The sequence below is a fragment of the Lepisosteus oculatus genome, chromosome 29 (assembly GCF_040954835.1).
Source record: "Lepisosteus oculatus isolate fLepOcu1 chromosome 29, fLepOcu1.hap2, whole genome shotgun sequence".
Classification (NCBI taxonomy): domain Eukaryota; kingdom Metazoa; phylum Chordata; class Actinopteri; order Semionotiformes; family Lepisosteidae; genus Lepisosteus; species Lepisosteus oculatus.
Window position 1 is genome coordinate 3,935,419 of NC_090724.1, and position 19,809 is coordinate 3,955,227.

Sequence of the window (19,809 nt, forward strand, 5' to 3'; positions counted from 1 at the left end):
CAATTGGGGATAAGTACAAAACCTGAGGTCCTCCTTCACTTCTGTTTGATCTCCCGCCTTATATGTGTACTTTGGGGAGATTTCTAAAATGTGTTGGGGCAGTTGGAAAGTAATATGGCATGATTTATACATGATCTTTAACATGTATAATTCAGCATCTTCTGTTCCCTGGGCTTTGCAGCTCTGCCTGGAGTTGTCTTGTCATCATTAATTTCACCACGGGGCTATGTGTAACATCTTCGCCTGCTTTCATGGCCAAACTCCAGAGCTTTGCCATTTCCCTCCCCCCCCCCCCCCCCTTTTCCCCAATCCATTTTGATTCGGCTTGCAGTCGGCTCGCTCGTAGAGAAACGGGAGCGAGGGGCCGGGGGCTGTCCCGTCCTGAGATACCAACTCTCTCTGGACTCTCGTGCTGCCTGGATCGAGAGCCCTGTAACGCTGCTAGTGTTTGTTTAAAGGTGGACAATCCCTGCTTAGCAATGTGAAACTGAATCTGAAGCTGTTTTGACCATGAAGATGAAGTGGAAAGATGTTCTGTTACTCTGTTAGGTGTTCAGGGAGCCCCCATGTAACAGTCTCATTTGAGCCAAACTGGGATGATGACGGTGGCTAATCTGTGGCTACTTTCCGTTTTAAACCCCAGATGGTCATCAGTTGGTTTTTGAAGGGTGTGATGTTTGCCAAGGAACTGAAATGCCTCGGAGAGAAGAGACCACAGGCGTCTGCTGAGTGTCTGGACCCTGATGAGTCACGGGGTGTGTGTCGGTCAGTGTGAGCGCTCAACTCTCTTTCCCCCCTCCAGGACCTGTCTGAAGACCTGCAGTCCCCCCCAGTTCTTTGTGTGAATGGCCCCGGAGAGGACAAGCTGTACCGCAGTCAGAGTGCCGATATCGAGCTCTCCTCCGAGAAGGAGCGCCTGAAGAAGATGCTGTCCGAGGGGTAACGCTTCCTCTTTTTAATCCCCTAACACGTGTGGCTCGCTGCTGTGGCAGGAGGGCATCCTCTCGTAACGCATTTCACTAGGGAACCTGCAAAATGAAACATCTGTTTCCTTATCCCCTGCCTTGTGCTAGAATGATCTTGTGAGCTGTGTTGTTACTTGAGAGAAAGAAGTGGGACACGGACTTTGCTTTGGTTCGAACAGCTGTGAAGATAGCCCTGCAGGTCACGCCAACTGGTGGGATAAAAGTCTGCTACACTTTCCAGCTGAGTCACTTGCTCGTTTCATATTCTATTTCTGTGTTCGAAGTAATTCTGCATCTCGTTGAATTATTTACCTGGTAAATTATTCCGGTGAAGACTGCCTCTGCAAGGACTTTAGTCCGATGGCGAGGGAGCGAGCTGGTGGAGAGTATAGGGGCTTAACCACGGTGCTACCCTCCTGTGGTGTTGCCTTTTGGCCTGCAGCCTAATTGAATTGCCTGGCGACTTGTCTCCTTTAATTTGTTTTGTGGGACAGCGGTAATGAGCCAATTACCATTACATTTGTGGCATTGTAAATAACGCGCGAAATGAAATTACCCTGCTGGCTGTAACATTTTCTCTTTAATTGCATTGCTCTGATGCGCACCCAGGCCACATTACTTTTGTCGGGCTCTTACATAATGAGGTTAGCGTGTTTATTAGTTTTGCTGCCACGTTAGGATCAGAGAGCGAGAACACGGCAGCAAAGGGTTGTTGAAACGGTAGCAGGTAGATCATTTCCATATCCAGGCCAAATCAGGACAACCGGGCACATTTTATCCCAGTTTCTGTGGTGTTAAGCAAATGACAGAGCATGAGACTCCCCTAACTCACCCCTGGGCAAGATGCCCATACAAAACACAGCTCAGCAATCCTTGTCTCCTACTTGCACAGCTGAGTGGACAAGAACCTGGGGTACAGTACTTCTCTCAAGGTACAACAACAGTGTCTGCAGCAGGGATTCAGTCCCACAGCCCATCAGTTATGAGCTCGGAGACCAACCCACAACTTGAAACCGTACTGAGGGGTGCAAAATCAACGTGTCTTAACGGGTTGCAAGGAAGAAAGCAGAAAGTACCTAATTGCCTCGGTTAGCTTGTTTGTTTCAGTTGGTTCTGTGCAGCCGATTGTGGTCCATTTTGCGTCCCAATAAACTCCCCAACTAATCATTGGAGCTGTCTGAAGAGGGGGGCAATATTTACCCCGTTGTCATCTCCTGGTTCATTTCTACCCTTTGTTCAGAGTAACTTTTTAGAAAAATGCAGGCACCGTTCTGACTGGCAGAAAAACACTCTGTAACGCCACCCTGTTGAGGGCTGTTTGTACCAAACCGGTTTCGGTCAAGCAGTAAACCCGGCCTGCTTCCCCATCGGACGTCCTGGCACTCAAACAATTTCTAGACGATATTGTGAAGAAGCAAGCTCTGCTGCACAGGAAGTAACATATATGCAGAAATTGAATTGCAATTTGCAACCTGTCTTCTGAAATTCAGAATCGAAACTTCACCGAAAGAGTAAAAACAATCCCTGGCCAATAAAGAGACTTGGTTTCCCTCCTCTCTGGATAAGGATGCTGATGGATGCTTTGTCCCCGTTTCCAGGGTCATTTCCAGGAGGGTTCAATCCATAGAAAAGTGTATTTCTTATGCATAACAACATGGACACGCTACGTTTTAAGGGTATCATTGTTACTTATTTGATAGGTGAGTAGCAGGGTAATTACAGAAATCTCTAAAGGCAGCGCAATGGATTCGCTGAACTGTAATATATTTAGAGCCCTTATGCACAAGGCAGCCATAATTGCAAATTACCTACTGTTGCTGCTTCCTGTGTTTCTTTTACATCTGGAACCCGTTTTATAAGCTCAGAAAGGTCTGAGGCTATTCTTGTACTACCCAATTACAAATGCAGTCATTGCTTTGTGTGATCTCACAGGCTGAATTTTCCATTTTGTCCATGAAATATATCTGGTCCCCTTCCATCTTCAAACTTAACGCCAGACAATCGGCAGATTCGGAACGATTTGCAAGTCTCACCTGGATTTGTTTTAATAATTTTTGGGGGGGAATAAGTTAATGAAGGCAGGTTTGACTTTGCAGCCATAAAAATTGTTAGTGTGTGGGGCGGGGGAAAAGTGTGTAGCATCTAAATGGATCTTCTTGCTCTTCGCTGCCAGACTCAATCTGGTGGTGTCGCATTAACAGGTGACCCTCCCTCCTCCCTCTCTCCCTACACCCCAACAATCTTACTTTTCTCTCTCCTCTTGCCTCATTATTCCACCTACCTCCGAGGTGTGGTGAGTAGGCTGTTTAACCCCCGACGAAGGAGGAGAAACAATCTGTCTTTAAGTGCTGAGTAGGATGAGTCACCCGCTGATGAAATGCTCAAAAAGCTCACTGTCCATTTCTGCTTTGACACGCACGGTGGTCGGAGACACCCCCTGTACCTTTTAGACTTCCCCTTTACTTTAGGATTCCCCCCCCCACCACCATCCTCAAAATCTGTTCTGCAACATGCTAGAGTGACAGGCTTTGAAGTCTAGTTGCCATGGTGAGTCAGTAAATGACTGTATCACCCCACCACTTCAACTGGTACAGTCACTCCTTATGCATAATTATGGAAGGGAGGGGGGTGTGCAGGGTTGGTGTGCAATGGGAGCTGATCTGATCATGGTGAAAAAGAACAGGACTCGTCTCGAGCCAGTCCTGACAGCGGGGTTCTCGCGCCACGGCCTGGGAGGTGCTTGGGGATTTGTCATGGAGGTCACCAGCCGCTTTGGAGGCAGGTAAGTGGGCCGGGATGCTCCCCTGCGCATGTGCCAGTCTCCGGGGCTGGAGCCCTGCCTGCTCACGGCAACAGAAAGGCAAGACCTGCTGCTAGATAGAGCAGCCCTGTCCTGTTCTCTTTCCAGGGTGGGTTTCAAGTGGATTACCTGTGCCGATCGCTAACTTTTCAAACTGTGATATTCAAGATAATCCCTAAAGTTTTTAGGTCCCTAATCCCTAAAACATCAAAAGGTAGCTAGCAGTTACTTGCTGGAACATGCTTTGGCAGAAAATAAAATGAATTTTTTTTGTTAAAATCCCTGTCTTCTAATAGACCATATGTCTGCTGCATCTCTGTAACCGTTGAAGGCTGGGCAGCGTGCTTTCCTTCCCTCCGTGAGAGATCACTGCATGCTTTGCAGAGCTCGGAGCAAAGTGCCAAAGTTTGTTCCGATGCGGGTCTGTGCCTGCCATACCTAGTGAAAAGGTCTAGGTTGAGGAGGTGTGAAGATCATATTTTTGTGCATGGGACCTGTAGAGCTGCTTTTCGTAAGCTGATGTGTAACTTTCCTTGTAGCTTCACACTTTTTTTTTAGTGCACAGCTCTTCTGGTTGGTTCATAGCGTTGACAGTTCAGCATGATACTGCAGCAGAACTTTATACATTATATAAAGAGAGTGATTCTAAAAGACATGTAGAAGCATAAGGAGTTTTCCAATTCACCCAGCAAGCCTATCAAGTCTACAAGCGTTCCTTAGGTCCACGTATAGTATAACCTGAAGCCCATCCATTGGTGTATTTCTGGTGGTTTCAGCTTTGCTGTTAAAGCAGGCTTTCACTTTGCTGCCTGAGCAAGGTGGGATTCCAGCCTGGGTGCTCTGGAGAGTCAGTGGATCCCAGCTCGTCCACTCTAGACGGCCGTGTCTGCCCTTTGGATTGGCAGGTCGATCTGCGAGATGAACTGGGAGGCGGAGCTCTTCACCCTGCAGGACAGCAACACCAAGCTGGTGGCTGCTCTGCACGAGGCCAACGCCAACGTGGAGGAGTGGAAGAAGCAGTTGGCGGCCTACCAGGACGAGACCGAGAGGCTGAGGGATCAGGTGAGGTCCCGCCGCCACGCCTCGCTCGAAACGACCGGCGTTCCTCGACCGGCGCGTTCGTCCTAACTCCGTTTTGAGAAATAGGTCTGGTTCCCGACTACCGTGATCTAATATGAATTGTGGCTCACTCTAGAGTCCAGAAGGTGCAAGACGACTCCCCCTGTGAGTCCATAATGAGAGGTCAGGGTGCCTTGTGATGCTACTACCGACTGTGGTTACAAGGACAAGCTTAGAGCCAAAACAATCAATGCGATTAAAAGCTATGAAAAAGAAAACTCTCGGCCTTGTCCGTGCTACCAGCCTGAACTGAATGGACCAGTCATAAAAATTCAGGCAAGCTGTTACTGCCCCTGTCCTCTCGCAGTCTGCGCTTAGCCATTTCCTCTCCCTGCTGTATTACCCATCGTCCCACACAGCTCACAAGCTCACACGTCATTAACTTTAGCTACCCTCTGTTATTTCTTTACCTGTCAGTGGCATTCAAACCTGAAAGCATCACAAAACGTGTTCATAATAAATCAGTTTATCTTAAGTTGTAGCTGCCCTTGTATAGTTTCTCTTATGAGGAAGTTTGTGTGAGACTAGTAATGACTTTTCCAGAATTTGTCCCGTTTGTCAGAGAATCGATACATCCTTGTGTATACATGTGGCTGGGTGGAGTAGTGATTACCTTGACACGCACTCTGTATGAGGTTTTAAAACAATACAATTTTAATTTAGTCCTAAAAAAATACCATTAACTGAACCCTTCCTATTTGTTAACCTGAATCGCGATTCTGCAACACTGTGCAGACCATGATAATACGGCAATATTACAATTAAATAAATTAGAATACCCCCCCCCTCCTCCTCAATTCTACATGTTGGAAAGTTGCTTTTATCTCATATAAATTAATATTGCATCACCCCATTTGGCGCTTAATCTCCCAGAGGAGTCGCGCTGATTAGCACTTTGTGGTTGGGCTGGTTTCAGGAATAGTGAACAGCTGAGGCTGTGACTCATTTGCTGTGCGAGGTAATTAAGCGACAATGTCAATTTGGCGGAGATGTAAGGCATGCCTAATAGATATACTAATTTCTTTTTACATGACGCGCAAATGTTATCTGGTCTTGTCCCGATACGCTGATGTGGAAGGGCACAAGCAAGAAGAGGAGGAGGCATTTCTTTACCAAAAGAGTTGTGGGAGTATGGAACAAGTTACTAGGTCATGAGGTTGAAGCTCATGCCTCGATGTTTCAGGAAATCAGTGAATTAGATCTTTGAGCCAATTCATTGCAAACAAACAGGTTCGATGGGCTTAATGGCCTTCTCTCATTTTCTTATGTTCTCATGATTTTGGTTCCATGTAGTCACTCCGTTTCAGACCCAAGAAAAGCCCGATTTGCCCATAGACAATGTTCTTTTTCTTGTTTTGAGATGTGAGTGGACAGGCAATTTCCTAATAATGGTACTACACAGTCAAGAACTGTTTAGACTCCCTGTGATTTGAAATGATCTCCCTGAAACACTTGTGCATACCTTTTCTTCAGTGTAGTTTTTTCCAAGTGAAAGCCACAAAAAAAACCCCACAGGTTTAAGTAATTTTTAAGAGCGTTACCAGCTGGTTTCAATGAGCCATCTCTCTGGTACTTCAAGTGAAATGCAATGGTTTCTCTTGCTTTCTCAACTTTTAGAAAGGTAAGTGCTGAGAGATACCTGTGTCTTTGTTTGGTTTTTTTTTTGAGAGAGAAAAGGGGCACTGCGTCTGCCTTCCTGTGGGTATAGATTTGCACAAACGATGTGACCAGGTGGCTGGAAATAGTGCAGTCCTCCCAGGGGGGCTGAGGTTTTTAGGACAGCCATATCCTACTTCCACTGGCCTAGTTAGAGGGAATGAAAAATCACCACGGGGAGCTGGCAGCTTTTCGTTTTCACGCAGTTAAAAATAATCCACTTTCTCCGAAGGCAGCCCCCTCCCAAAGAGTGAATACCTATTAGTGGGGCTTTTTTTCCCTTTTTTTGGGTTACTCTGACATTGCAGAGATCACAGTTCCCCAGACCGTGTTCTTACTGCCATCACAGTGATGCTTTCGTACAAGTATTCAAAATCCTCAAAGGCACTGACAAAGTCAAGCCAGCGGACTTGCTCAGAATGAATAGGGAGACTATTCAAACCAATAATCAGATTACTTTACACAAGGAGTAGTGGGGGTGTGGAACAAGCTACCCAGCCTTGTTGTTGAAGCCAACTTCCTGGCATCTTTTTAAGAATCAGATGGAGGACATCCTTGTATCTGTTACCTACTAATTACCAAATGGCCCAAATTTGGACCAAATTGCCTCCTCTTGTCTGTAAACTTTATATTCAAAATTTACACTGCCTCCATGACATTGATTTCAGACAAATCATCTTGCAATCCAGTGCTGCAGGACTCATCTTGGCATTCCTTTTTTTGAGGAGGATGTTGAGTTTAGTTATTTTTCCTTTCTTACTCTTTTTTTTTCCCTCTTTTTTTTCTCCATTCTTTCCCTCTGGGATAACATACATATTCTCTCATTGTTGAAGTTGGGCTGGGATCAGATGTTCAGACCTGGTTTCTTGTGGGATGTCTTGAGGAAATCGGACAGCTTGGTATTCTAGGGTTGGGTGCTTGAAACATTTAATTTGACGTTTAAAAGATCGGAAAAATAAGGCACAGTATTTTCTTAATTATTGAAGAGATCCCATTAAATCACCAGGTAGCCTGGCTCAAGAGCTGAAAGCACTCCATTAAAAAAGAGGATATAGCAGTCTTGACTGTTTCATTTCCGGCTGCATTTCAGACTTGACCTGCTTTGAGTCTCTGGGAAGCTTTCAAAATCTCGATAAACCAATGTTGATGAAACATCAACAGCCCTTTTTGTGATGAGTGCATACCTACTGAGTGGTTCTCTCAGTGATCTGAGAGTCTGGATTTAGTGTAATGTTTGAGGTTTATTGGCTTAATCTTACGCTTTCTGTTCGTATATCTGGTAATCCTGCAGTTGCTCGTGTCTCCCGGATGTAGTGTAGGATTGCTTTGTGCCCTGGAAAGCTTTTCCTGAACCGGACTGGCTCCTCATGTGGACAACTTAAGCTCTGTTAATGTTACTACAGATGCTGAAGAGGTGCACGGAGAAGTGATTGAATAAGACATGTGTCACATCCGGTGAAAAACAGAAGAGACGGACAGTTGTGGATTAATTAAGTGACATTCTTTCCATTAAGGATGAGGCCCACCTATTACTCTACTAAATCTACCTTGCTATATATGAGCTGATCTGCTAAAGAAACTTTCCTCCTCAACAGGGGTCTCAGGCAGGTTGCACTTGTGGGAGTTTGTACTGTTCTTCCCATAAAACCTGAGCAAACATGCATGTTCACTCGTCTCTCATCCCTTCCCTCACGTACTCGATGGAGATCAAGTCTGCATAAGCATCATATTCTCATCTTGTGAGAAAACCAATAAGCCTGATATAGCGGTTCCCGTGTCTCTGAATTTTCACTATTTTATTCTTCCAAAAACCTACATGCATAAAATGTGATGGGTCTTTTGGTGTTCGATATATCTCTCTATATAAAATATATAAGGCAAAAGAGCTGTTTGTTGCTGCTAACTTTGGACTTTTACACCAAAAAAAAAAGGATTTTTAGTCAATTCTACTCCCCTCCCCCAAAGAGAGTAGTGAAAAAGCGAGAACTAATTATTCTTTGCAAAATTTGTATGTTGTGTGGTTACTGTCACATCTAGAAACTGGAATCTGGTGATTGTGCTTCAGTGTGAGGCAGACAGACTGTCTGCTGGGTTCGTAACAGTGTTATTGCATTTTTTTTGCATTGAACCCATCCTTGGATAAATAATGTAATCAAAACTTGCTAGACACTGCCTGCCTTTGGGAGAAAAGAAGGCAGAGTGCTTGGAAGGCACTACACCTGCTAGTGAGCTTCTTTGAGCCCAGTTGCAGGGCTTCACTGGAGCTGAGAGAGAGAGAGGAGACAGGCCTGACAGCGTCTGAGCCCATGAAAGGGAAAGGAAACGACGCCACACATGAGTAATGAGGGAGCTATTATCAGCTATTGCTTTCAAGAGCCATTCATCCTTCCTCTCCTGTTATCACACTACAGTTTCACATTGGCAGCTGTTCATGCCGATCTGAACAATGAGGTCAGTGTGAACAGTGCGAGCCCAGCTGTAACACCTGACAGAAACGCAGTTCATCAGCAGGTTTCTGAGCTAGGAAGGGGCATCTGCATTTATATTGCTTCACCCTTGACCCCTGCTTTTCCAAATTGGAAGTGTACCTTGCTGAAGGGGGCAGCACAGTCAGTTTTAATTTAGTCCAGAACGGATGGAGGCAATCCATCCAGTTTGAGAAAGATGCCTATTGCTTGTAATGACTGCAGTAATCCAGGTAACATGCACCCAGGATGACATTACCATCTGTTGCTCATGCACGCACACAGGAAGCAATTCAGTCACAAATTAATCAAGCCAAGAGGAACTCTAACCCCAAAGAAATTTGCATCCTGAAGGTGAGTTTTTTTTTTTAGGCTTGGAAAGTTCTGAAACAAAGCACAAAGTTTGAGCTGTCTTTTCATGTTCATTGCGGTCCACTTAAAGACAAAGCACAAATAATAAACCTAGAATATGTCAGTATACTCAACATGGGCTATATCTAGCATCACTGTATAGTCCCCAGTTTTGACTATTTTAGGTTCAAAGCATTTTCAGCTGCTGTTGTGTTTAGGGATACAGGAAGGGAATTAGTGGTCTGTGTTGTCACTCGTTGGCCCTGTTGTCGTCAGGGGTCTGATATTCAATGCTGTTCTTCAGGTGGCAGAACTAGAGGCACACAGTGGGAAGCACAGGCCTGGTGACATTGGAAAAGATGAGCTGGCGCAGTCCCTGGAGGAACTGGAGTCCCTGCTTAAAGCAAAGGACGAGGTGAGTGAGGCAGTGTACTGAGCAGCAGCTGAGGCTGGCTCTGAACATCATTTGATCACCTGAACACTACTTGATTATTACTATTTCCAGTGACTTGATTTTACATGTGCAACAAGTGGAGACTTTTGTTCACTGTGACTGATGTTATCCAAGAGTGCTTACAGAAGGTTCTGGATAGTGCAATAGTTTGCCTATCCAAACTATTTTTTTTTAATAGTAGGTTTTTTTAAATGGCAGATTTTTGGATAATACCTTAAATCTGATGGTGTATCACAATGTTTTATTTTTTCCTGACTCTTGCAGGTTAACTTCAGCTACACATGTAGGGCATTTTTTTCTGATTTGAATGCTGTTTCGCATCATTTTTAACAAAGTGTCAAATGTTCTTGAATATTTGTTTTATATTTATTCTGCGTTGCACCTGGAAAGGCAACATTTGTTTTCCAAAGCTGTAGGATTTTATTTTTTTGCAACTTGCCACCAAGTCAACAAGCTGGTTGTACTCTACACCCTGCATTTAGTGTTTGTGAGCTGACAGCTGGAAGAGGCATAATTTCCTCTTGAAAAGCAGTGAAGTGGTGTATAGTTTTGTAAAATTATTGCCTTTATTAATCTGTTGTTTATCGGTAATTTGCGATACATTTATACAAAATTGGAGTAGCGTGCACTAGTAACAAAAGGGGTGTGTGTGGCAATCCAGACCAGGGAGAACTTTGTGCAGAGCTGTTGGAGTTGCTGGTTTCTACCCCAGTGCCAGGTGCATGATATTTCAAGCCTCTGACCTTATGTTGAGCACGTCTGCATGGGCATAGAGCGAGTTACAATGCAATAACACCTCAATTAAGTGGATGAATAGGGGGAAATACTCTCTTTTAAATATTTTTATAAAAGCATGGAACAAAGACTTAATGCACCTAGTAAAAAAAATGAATAAAATGCAATAAATCTCAATATGACAAAAAACAATCCACCGCAAAACAACTAGAAGTAAATCTGAAGCTTATATGTTTGATATCTTATTGGCTGTGACTCACATTTCCAACCCACCAAAATGCTTCTGCACCTCAACGTACAGCTTCTTCCACTTGCTTCTCACTAGCCAGCCCTCACATGCTTTTTGTCAACAACAGCAGATCCACATCAAATTTTATTTTCTTTTGCTCTTGCTTATGTTGAACACAGATTGCTTTTTACAAGTCATAGAAGCCATGATGGATATACTGTTCTCTGCCCCCAACCCACCTGAAATAGCAGTCTTTTGTTATGGGTGGTCCAGAGACCCATTGTTTCCAAAGTCCATTGGTTCTGGGTGTGTTTATTTGAGGTTTTACTCTATTATTAAATAGATGGGATGCTCTTTTACAGACTTACTTAAAACTTCACACCACCCATTGTCTGTACAGTACTGCATCATCCTGGTAAAGTTGAGGAGCAATTTGGGCTGTAGGTAATGTCATATGAAATGCTCAGATTCCTACTTAAAATTGGCGTGGGATGACTTGTTAAACTGTTTTCTGATAAATTGCACAGGAAAGTGATCTGAATTTTCCCTTTATTCATACTTCATAAGCATGTTGTTGACAGAAGGTTAATAACTATAATGTCTATGATTTAGTTTTGCTGAAGGTTACACATTGAGTTTTAGTGGATAAATCTTTTTGACAATGGCATGCACAAACCTGAATCAGTTCTGCAATGGCCTCTGCTTGTTTGTAACCGGACTACGTCAGTGGAAAACGTTTTTTTTTTCCCACAGACATTTTAAAAGGGAGAAAACCTCGAAACACAGGAGCTCTCCTTTAAACAAGAGGAGTTCCACCCCCCATCCCCCATTCTCCCCTAGACTGAACTCTAGATTAGACTGCCTACAGCTGACAAAAAAAGCAAATCCTTGGATATTTCAGTAATATGCTCACAGACTCCTCTTTTTTTAAAAAAAAAAACCTTGTTGGAACTACAGACTTTTTGTAGGTTGGCTAGTTTGCCGTACTGTGCGTGGAGCCTATGATGTCCTCTCAGAGTGTCGTGCTCCGTGTTACAGGAAATCCAGATGCTGCAGACCAAGAAATCGGACTTCAATGAGCTCGAGCAGGAGAGAGAGGAGGCTATTCACAGACTCCAGGTAGGAGTACTAGTGACATAGCGTTTATTATGGTCTTTAACAGTCCTGTTTACCTTAGATCATTGTTTTTAAGGGTATAAAACCCATACAGACAATCTGAACTTTTAACATTGGATTTTTTTAGGTTTGCCTGTGTGTTTATATCATCATGGTGTAAAGATAAAAAGAACCATCTGCTTTTCTTATATAATCTGTTCCGTAGTTGACATGCTTCTGATAACAGGACGGTGAGGAGCGATATTGAACTTCAGATCCTGTAAAGAAAGCTTGTAATCGACACCCACAGGCTTTCCAAAGCATTTGCAATCCTTTCCATTTTGCACCAGTTTAGCCCTCTGTTGAAGAGATGTGGCAGACTAATAATGCACACTAAATGGAGAGCTTCTAATAAAGATAATGTGCAAACTCCTAGAGGCATGAGAAAGTGCTTTACTTGAGCTTAAGAGTGTGGGAAGCAGAGCTGAAGAGCAGCACTGTGATGAAGTTGTAGCTGATGCTGATACAGCACAAAGGCATAGAAGACTGCTCAGCAATAGGCAGGACAGAGACACTTGCAGAAGGCACATCATTGCTGAGTTTTCCCTGACGTGTTTGCTTCGGATACTAACAATAGATTTCCAATTAGGCTTCGTTGCCATATTCCCTGGACAAATTGTCATTGAAGCAAATCGAACAAACTGAAGAAAACCCAAATCAAGAATTCCCGTGACTGTGCCTCTCAACCGCTGTGTTGCGGCACAACGGTGTGCCTGCAGACATTCACGGTTGTGGAATTTCAGAAAAGCCACATGAGAAAAACAAAATGAATAAATAAAATATTGTTTGTATATATATATTAACTTGTGTGCGGTTAACAGGGCTTTGTATTGTATGTTCGGTGTGTATATGTGTGAGACGCAGGCCAAGTTCTAGGACTGTTCACAAGGGTATCTCATGTACCGCGTGTTAAACTTGCATCTGATATAATAAACCAAAGCTGAGAACATCTAAGATCATCGAGTGTCACGGTCATGTTTCGGACAGGATAAGACGACTGTGCACTTCGAGGCAAACTCAGATGAAACACTGGAATGAGTTTTGTTTCCGAATTCAGTAATGGTGTGCTCAGGTCGGGGGTGTGTACTGTATGTGTGTGAGAGGAGGGGGCAGTATGCAGTGAGTGGATTGGTCAAGCAGCACTGCAGTCGAAGATATCACTAGTACAGAGTGAGGATTAACCGATTGACAGTAAGGCGTTCTATTAATGAATGCTAAGTTGCAGACTACATCGATTGTGCACACAGCTGATTTTGGGGTGAAAAGTCTCTGTTTTCCTGAGACCCCTTATATTTGGAAAATGTCTGGGACATTTGGGAAGCTTGCGAACCAACATTCCAGAGACTACATGGCCTTCGTTTTCAAGGAGGACCAAAACAAGGCCCTGACCGCTCTTCCTGAGCTGACTCCTGTTCACTCCGTCCTCTTCCTCACTGTCCTCCAGCTGAATGCTTCCAAATGACTGGACTTGCCGCTACGCGTACTTTTATAATGCACTAAGACGCACAGGAAAGTTGTCCATCTTGTTCTATTCAACTCAAAGCCCAGCCACTTTCTAATGATTTAACTGACCTCGATCAGCAAGATCAAGCGAACAAACATACCGGTTGGACTGAAGACTTCTGATGGAGGTCTTTCTATCGCCAGGGTGTAGAGAGAAAGAGAACCCCCTCCTCTGCTTTTCTTGTATGATCTGTTCCATAGTTGACATGCTTCTGATAACAGGGTGGTGAGGAGCAATGTAAATGCCTTCCTGTGAAAGATGTCGGGAAACCCTCACCTGTGTGCCCCTTCTCCCCTCTCAGGAACTGGAAGTCCGGAACATGGAGCTGGAGAGACGCGTCCAGGGGGCGGAGCAGACGCTGGCGAGCACCCTGGAGGAGCGGGTTCGGGCGGAGAGCGAGCTGCACAGGATCATCGACATCCTGGACGTGAAGATCTTCGACCTCAACGACCTGAGACAGAGCCTCACCAAGCTGATCGACAAATAGCCGCCTCTCGGCTGGCTCGGGGGGCGCCGAGGAGCTTGCTGGGACAGCCAGCTTTGGTATAAAAGCACAACCTTTTTCTGGGGAGGAGAGGTGGAAGCCATTGCTGTGAGTTCTGCTGCGAAGCACATTAATTAGCGAAAACCAGTTAGCGCTAGTCAGCGTGGCACCTGTAGGACCCAGTATAAACTAGATCAGTGTTTCTTGGGGATGTTTTAAATTGTTTTCCTTTCATGTAGTTTCACACTAGACTTCAGCAAGCTGTTAAGACTTAAGCTTTAGAGTATTAAACTTTGGTCAGTATTATTATTTTTTTTTGTGAGAGGTAATGTTCAGGTTTGTTTGTTTTTTTTAAAAAAAGGCAAAATCGTGCTCCTTAGGATTTTGAGCACCGGATACTAAGGACAGTTGTCCTTCAGTACAGTGGCCAATCTTTCTCTCTTTGCACAGTTGGACAGCTTGGAGGCTCTAGTGCCAGCAGGGTCGAAGTGAGCATTACTTGATCTGTTCCGCATGAAGCTACACTTCTCAATAGAGAAATAATGGATGGAATTAGTGTGGGGGAAAAATCATGAATTCTTCAACTTGTACTTGAATGCCTTTTATAGTTAAAGATATTGATCTTGTTAGATGACTAACACCTTAAAATAAATTGCCACTTTTAACTGGCTGCCATTCACACTCGGAGAGAAGTGGCAATTTTGATACTTCGTTAACAGTGACGGCAAAATCAACACCAATTTTAATGAACAAGTGCAGGATTGTCAAAATGGGTACTTTCAAGTGTAGGTTAAGAGGTGGTAGCTTTCAAACTGGATGACACTCGTTAGGGTTTGGATTGTGAGGATTTTAATGGGCTCCATCTGGGAGGGAATGGTTTTTGTTAATTTAGATTAAACAACAGTTTGATATATGGGAATGCATGGTTTTTAAATCTGTTGCACATAGTGAACACCGAGAACTACAATGACGGGTATATACATCTATGTACCTTCTAGTTGATCATTTACAGTGAATCAGTCTGTATATACATGAGAATTTAAAACCTCACAGGTCTGTTCTTATACGATCTTTTTTCGCAATGGTTTGATAGATTAACATACATCATTATTGCCTTTTAATGCACACAATTGATTTTCTGGAAGTGTTAATTCTTTTTGCACCAAAAATAGATATTGCACAATTATAGTATCAGTTATCATGTACATACTTGACATGTATAGCAGAATCGTGTGGAAGAAAAGCTGGGTGTACTTTCAAATCAAGGCTGTTAACTGCTTCCCTTTGGAGTGTCCAGTTACAGATTGCTAAGCGGCTTACTGTCTGGAAAAAGGGCTATAAGGGCTCCTCTTGCTGCTTTTTATATCTGAATCCGGGTGTTTTAAAGTCTTCTTTAACACCCTTTGTTTCCTTAGTCTTACTGGAGTCAATAATCAGATCAACAGCCTTCTAAAATGAATACCGAGACATATTTTTACAGAAGTCTCACTGGAAAGAAGGAAGGAACACTGCAGCTCCGACTTTCTGACTTCTTTTTTCTTTTGAAAAGCTTGCAAAAAGCCTGTTGTACGGTCCTTCTACATCATCATCAGCCACAATGTATCAGTGTCCTTCCACTTTTCGTGTTTTTTAAAAGGCATCACATTTAAAATGTTATTTTCAACAAAAACTAAGTATATGGTGTTAACCCCATCTAGTAATACCAAGAGTTCTCCTGATTAAAGTAATTGGCTTGACAAGTTGGAAAAACAGGACAGTTCAAAATGGCTGTTTAATATCATGGACTGAATGCTGAAACTGAGAGTATGAGAAGCCATTATCGGGTGGTATGTACTGAAAAAATAAAATGAAATGTGAAGGATTTTTTTGTTTTGCTATTGCTATTTGTTAAAAATATCGGCACAATCAGACATTATACAAAGGGCTTTAAAAAAAAAGGAAACTGATAAATCCTGGGGAAATAAATTCTAAGAAGAAAAATGTCTTAAGCTGAATATAGACCCATACTTATAAGGCTCCTTCTTGAACCCATATGCTTTGCAGTTCACTCTGGCAATGCAACCCAAAAGTCTAGTGTTTTAGGTTCAGTGCTGGTGATGTGTGATCTCTTGGCATTGTCACTTTGGTGCCCAACATGAAGTGCTTTATGAAAGAGCAGATTTCTGTTGCGGACTCTGGCGTTTGTGGCCAACGCTGTGCTATCTGTGTGGTAAATGCACTGCTACACACCTTGCATGGTACTTGCAACAGAGCCCACTACTTACCAAAGATGCAGTTCTAGAAAGATTACAGCAACCTGTTTGGAATTGAATCTTCCATGTGCGATTATTTTCCTTGCTCTTTAAAACTGGAACGTTGTTAATCTTCCAAACGAAATACTTTTGAAACAAAATGGTATGATGATACAAAAGTTGATGGTATAGTGTCTTTTAATATTTCTAGCAGGATCAATCTATTATTTATTTAGGTTACACAGTTTATATATAGCTTTTCCAGTATTGTCTAGAATATATGAGCACTGTTATATTAAATTACCTCAGCAGGCTGCTTTTATCAGTTCCCTGTGCTGAGTGTTCTTATGGTGTTCTCCCTGGGTAACAGTATAGTTACTGTCATTATAAACTAATGGAGAGAAGGTAAAACAATTGACTGGTAATGGAACCGTTTTTGATGTGAGGTTGCCCGGTTTTCTTTTAAAAAAAGACCACATAATGACTTTCATCACGGCAATCAAGCACAATCAAATGGAGCTACAGTGTTAAAACTGGTTCCGACAGACCGGCTCATTACCACCTGTATTAAAGTATTAAACCCTGTGGTATTTATGCTCCCTGTTCAGATCTAGTAAAGTTATTGTACCTCATTAACCTCTGTAAAGACTCAGCTTTTGCAGAGACAGTCTGCGTGGCATATTCATAACCCCACCCACCTTTTTTGGAGGCCTCCCCCAGCCAGATTAAATGGTGCCGTTGGTATTCATATGTGAGTGAAATGTGCAAGATTGAACATGGGCCACTGTCCAAATGTTCAGCTGGATTTCACCTTTTAGTTGCAAAGCTTTTAACTGAGGGCCTGTTGTGATGTTCAAGAACACAAAGCTATTTGCTTTAATTAATTGGAACCCGTTGATAGTATGGAAGATTGCTGTAAGTGATCAGGGGATATTTCTTTTTCAATTTCCATACATAATTTTAGAATGCAGTTTAGAGTAGTAATGAAGTAATCATGACAAGTGCAAGCTGACAGTTTCACACATTTGTTAAGGGTGCAAGGTTCCTGTGGCAAAGAGTCCTGGAATTGTGAACGTGCCGTTAGTGTCATGATACTACTCTGCTTCATAGTGCGCCAGTAGTGACTGCAAGCTCAGAAGCAATATCTCAGTGAAATCTGGTTTCTTCTTGAATATGATCTTGCATTGGTATCACATTGAGATATGGGAAGTTTTTACACGTGCACTGTGGAAACAGTGCTGCTCCTACAGTATATGTAAAGAGGTTAGATTATAAAGTTTCTGGGATAATTTGACACAAGTACCTTTCAGAATCCCGCCTGAGGCATAATTGAGCACATGCTGTGCATTGTCTGCTTAATGTATATTATTCAAGTGACTTGATGAATGATGACTACAAGTCAAATAAAAAAGCAGGATGACTAAATGTGCTAGATTCATAATTGCAGGGGGAATCATTTTAAGGAACCCTCAGACAATTCCAAAACACTCATCTCCAGCTCTCCTTCATATTTCCAGGCAATTACTGATGGCAATGTGTTGAAGTGTTGTGTGCAGCTGAGAAATGCTCAGGATTGCAGGTTCAGATCCAGGCTGTGCTGCTCATCTGCTGTGGCTGTGTACCACCTAGTGGTGGCTAGATTGTTGATGTGTTTGATTGAAGGGAAGTCTTTCAGTCATAATGGCAGAATCACCTCTGGGTTTCTGAAGATCTGTTCCTGGGAAGAATGTTGATTTGGGTATGTAGATCATTTGAAAAGCAGAAACATATAGTAATTCACTGCTTTTCTGTATTTCCAAAGTAGAATAGTGATGTCTTACATATCATAGTTTAACAAGAATTTCCCCTCTCCTGGTTCAGAGCGGGAGAGAAATATTAGTTGTACCTGATGCTGTGGAAATGGAATTTGCTACAAAACCTACCAAACTAATTTTAAAACTGTTTGTAGTGCTTTCAGTCTAGTTGAATTAAAGAGAAGGAGTGTACTTTTAGCTCTGCAAGAGCCTTTTTAAGTTCTAAGGTTTTTCATGGGTGAATTTGTTGGCTTAATGCCATTCGTAATGCATTATACTTGTAATGCAGGTTTACAGAATATACATTCTGTTGCTGAAAAGACAGGACAGAATGTATATTTTATTTTAATGTTTTGGTTAAACCACTACTAACAAGGCTAAGTGTTTACACACCAAGATATTGGGCCACTACACGATGCATTATTTATTCACTTTACTGTAGCCTGAAACGCCTCATTTGTGTCCAAATCGAGCTGAGATTTTAAACTGAAAGAACTGCTGTGGGCCTGCAGCAGAGAGGAATCGCAGAGATCTGACTGCCACTTCAGTAGTCTTTGTTTGGAATCCTTTCCTGCACATCCGTCATCCTGTGTGGCAGGTAGCAGCTTTCCTTCTGATAAAGAACAAAACGCCTTAGCTCTGCTTGACAAAGGGAACCTAGCGAAGACAGGCCTGACATTTATAATCGGTAGTCCATCTTCAGTGTCAAGAAGCAGTACAGAAGTAAAAACAAATGAAGAGTATTTTTATGCATGTATATTAAAAAATGTTCTAGGTACAATTTCATTTCGTGTAATGTTTCTTCCTCAGCTGCATTTCATTCCAATACAGAATGTTTGACCTTGACAACATTTTACATATGTCCATATACATGTTGTTGTTTTTTTTCTTTTGCTTTTCAAGGACACAAAACAAAACCTCCTCTAAAATCCCAGTGTTTAAATGGGAAACTACAACTTACGTTGTGGCCCCTGAGGGTTCTGTAGGTGGTTTTCCACAAGCTTCTTTTTGAGTTTGGCAACAAACGTGGTGTTTTTAAGACTTTTTTCCCCCCCGTGTGACAGTGTATTGTTTAGCTTAACAGGGGAAGATGAAGTAGGTAAGTTTCTAGTGTTTGCATGAGTAGAAACTGGACTCATTCCCATACTGGCATATTCTTATGTGGGATAAGAATTAACAATTTGATTAATCAATAGAAGGTCTGTAGAACTTGCCTCTGTACAAAGATTATTTTTGCCTTGATTGCCAATATACTATTTAATGAATGACTGTTCAATTTTCCTGTATTTTAATTAACATGCAGACCTATGCAATTCTAGGCATCGGCTTCTGTCGTACGATTTCAGTCAAAATTAAACTAAGTGCTGTAGTTTTTCTTATATAGAATCAGTACTGTTTGTAGTTTTTGCAACGTTAATGGATGCTACTACAGCGATGGCAGGAGAAGGGGGAGGGATCACGTCAGAGTTTCAATTTTGTAATTTTTAATGTTGGCTTTAAATAAAAGTACATATGTACACCCTTTTAACTCTTTGTGATGAGGCTGGTTATTGCCATGGCTACCTGGCACTGCTGCAGAGTGGTGTTGTAACATCTCCAGAGGTTCTATGGGGAAAGTTTCTGAGTATTACCACCAGGCGGGGTTTCTCCATGCTGAGGGGAAATAGGGAGGTGAATGAGGGCAGATGGACTGACCTTTTTAAATTATATGAATTACAAACTGTGCAGCGTGTTTATATGTAAGTGCATACATAAGCGTGTAGTCTACCCAAGTGAAAAGTTAGTATATTCTCCTTGACCTAATTGAGAAGGACTGGAATGGTCTTGTGATCGGCTGCTTCAAGAATGTGGGTCAGATCTTGGGGATG

At 42.7% G+C, this 19,809-nt stretch overlaps 1 protein-coding gene across 4 annotated transcripts in view; it reads left to right on the forward strand.

The window, feature by feature from the left end:
* The window catches only part of LOC102690234 (homer scaffold protein 3), a 39,516-nt gene extending 20,047 nt beyond the window's left edge, over positions 1-19,469 (forward strand). For all 4 annotated transcript variants that reach the window (XM_015365604.2, XM_069185950.1, XM_015365606.2 and 1 more), the window contains 5 exons: positions 803-939; positions 4,671-4,827; positions 9,661-9,771; positions 11,813-11,893; positions 13,735-19,469. In XM_015365604.2, coding sequence (XP_015221090.1) covers positions 803-939; positions 4,671-4,827; positions 9,661-9,771; positions 11,813-11,893; positions 13,735-13,920 — 672 coding nt within the window. In that variant the 3' untranslated portion in view covers positions 13,921-19,469. The remainder of the gene's footprint in view (positions 1-802; positions 940-4,670; positions 4,828-9,660; positions 9,772-11,812; positions 11,894-13,734) is intronic.
* Positions 19,470-19,809: the final 340 nt, after the last annotated feature.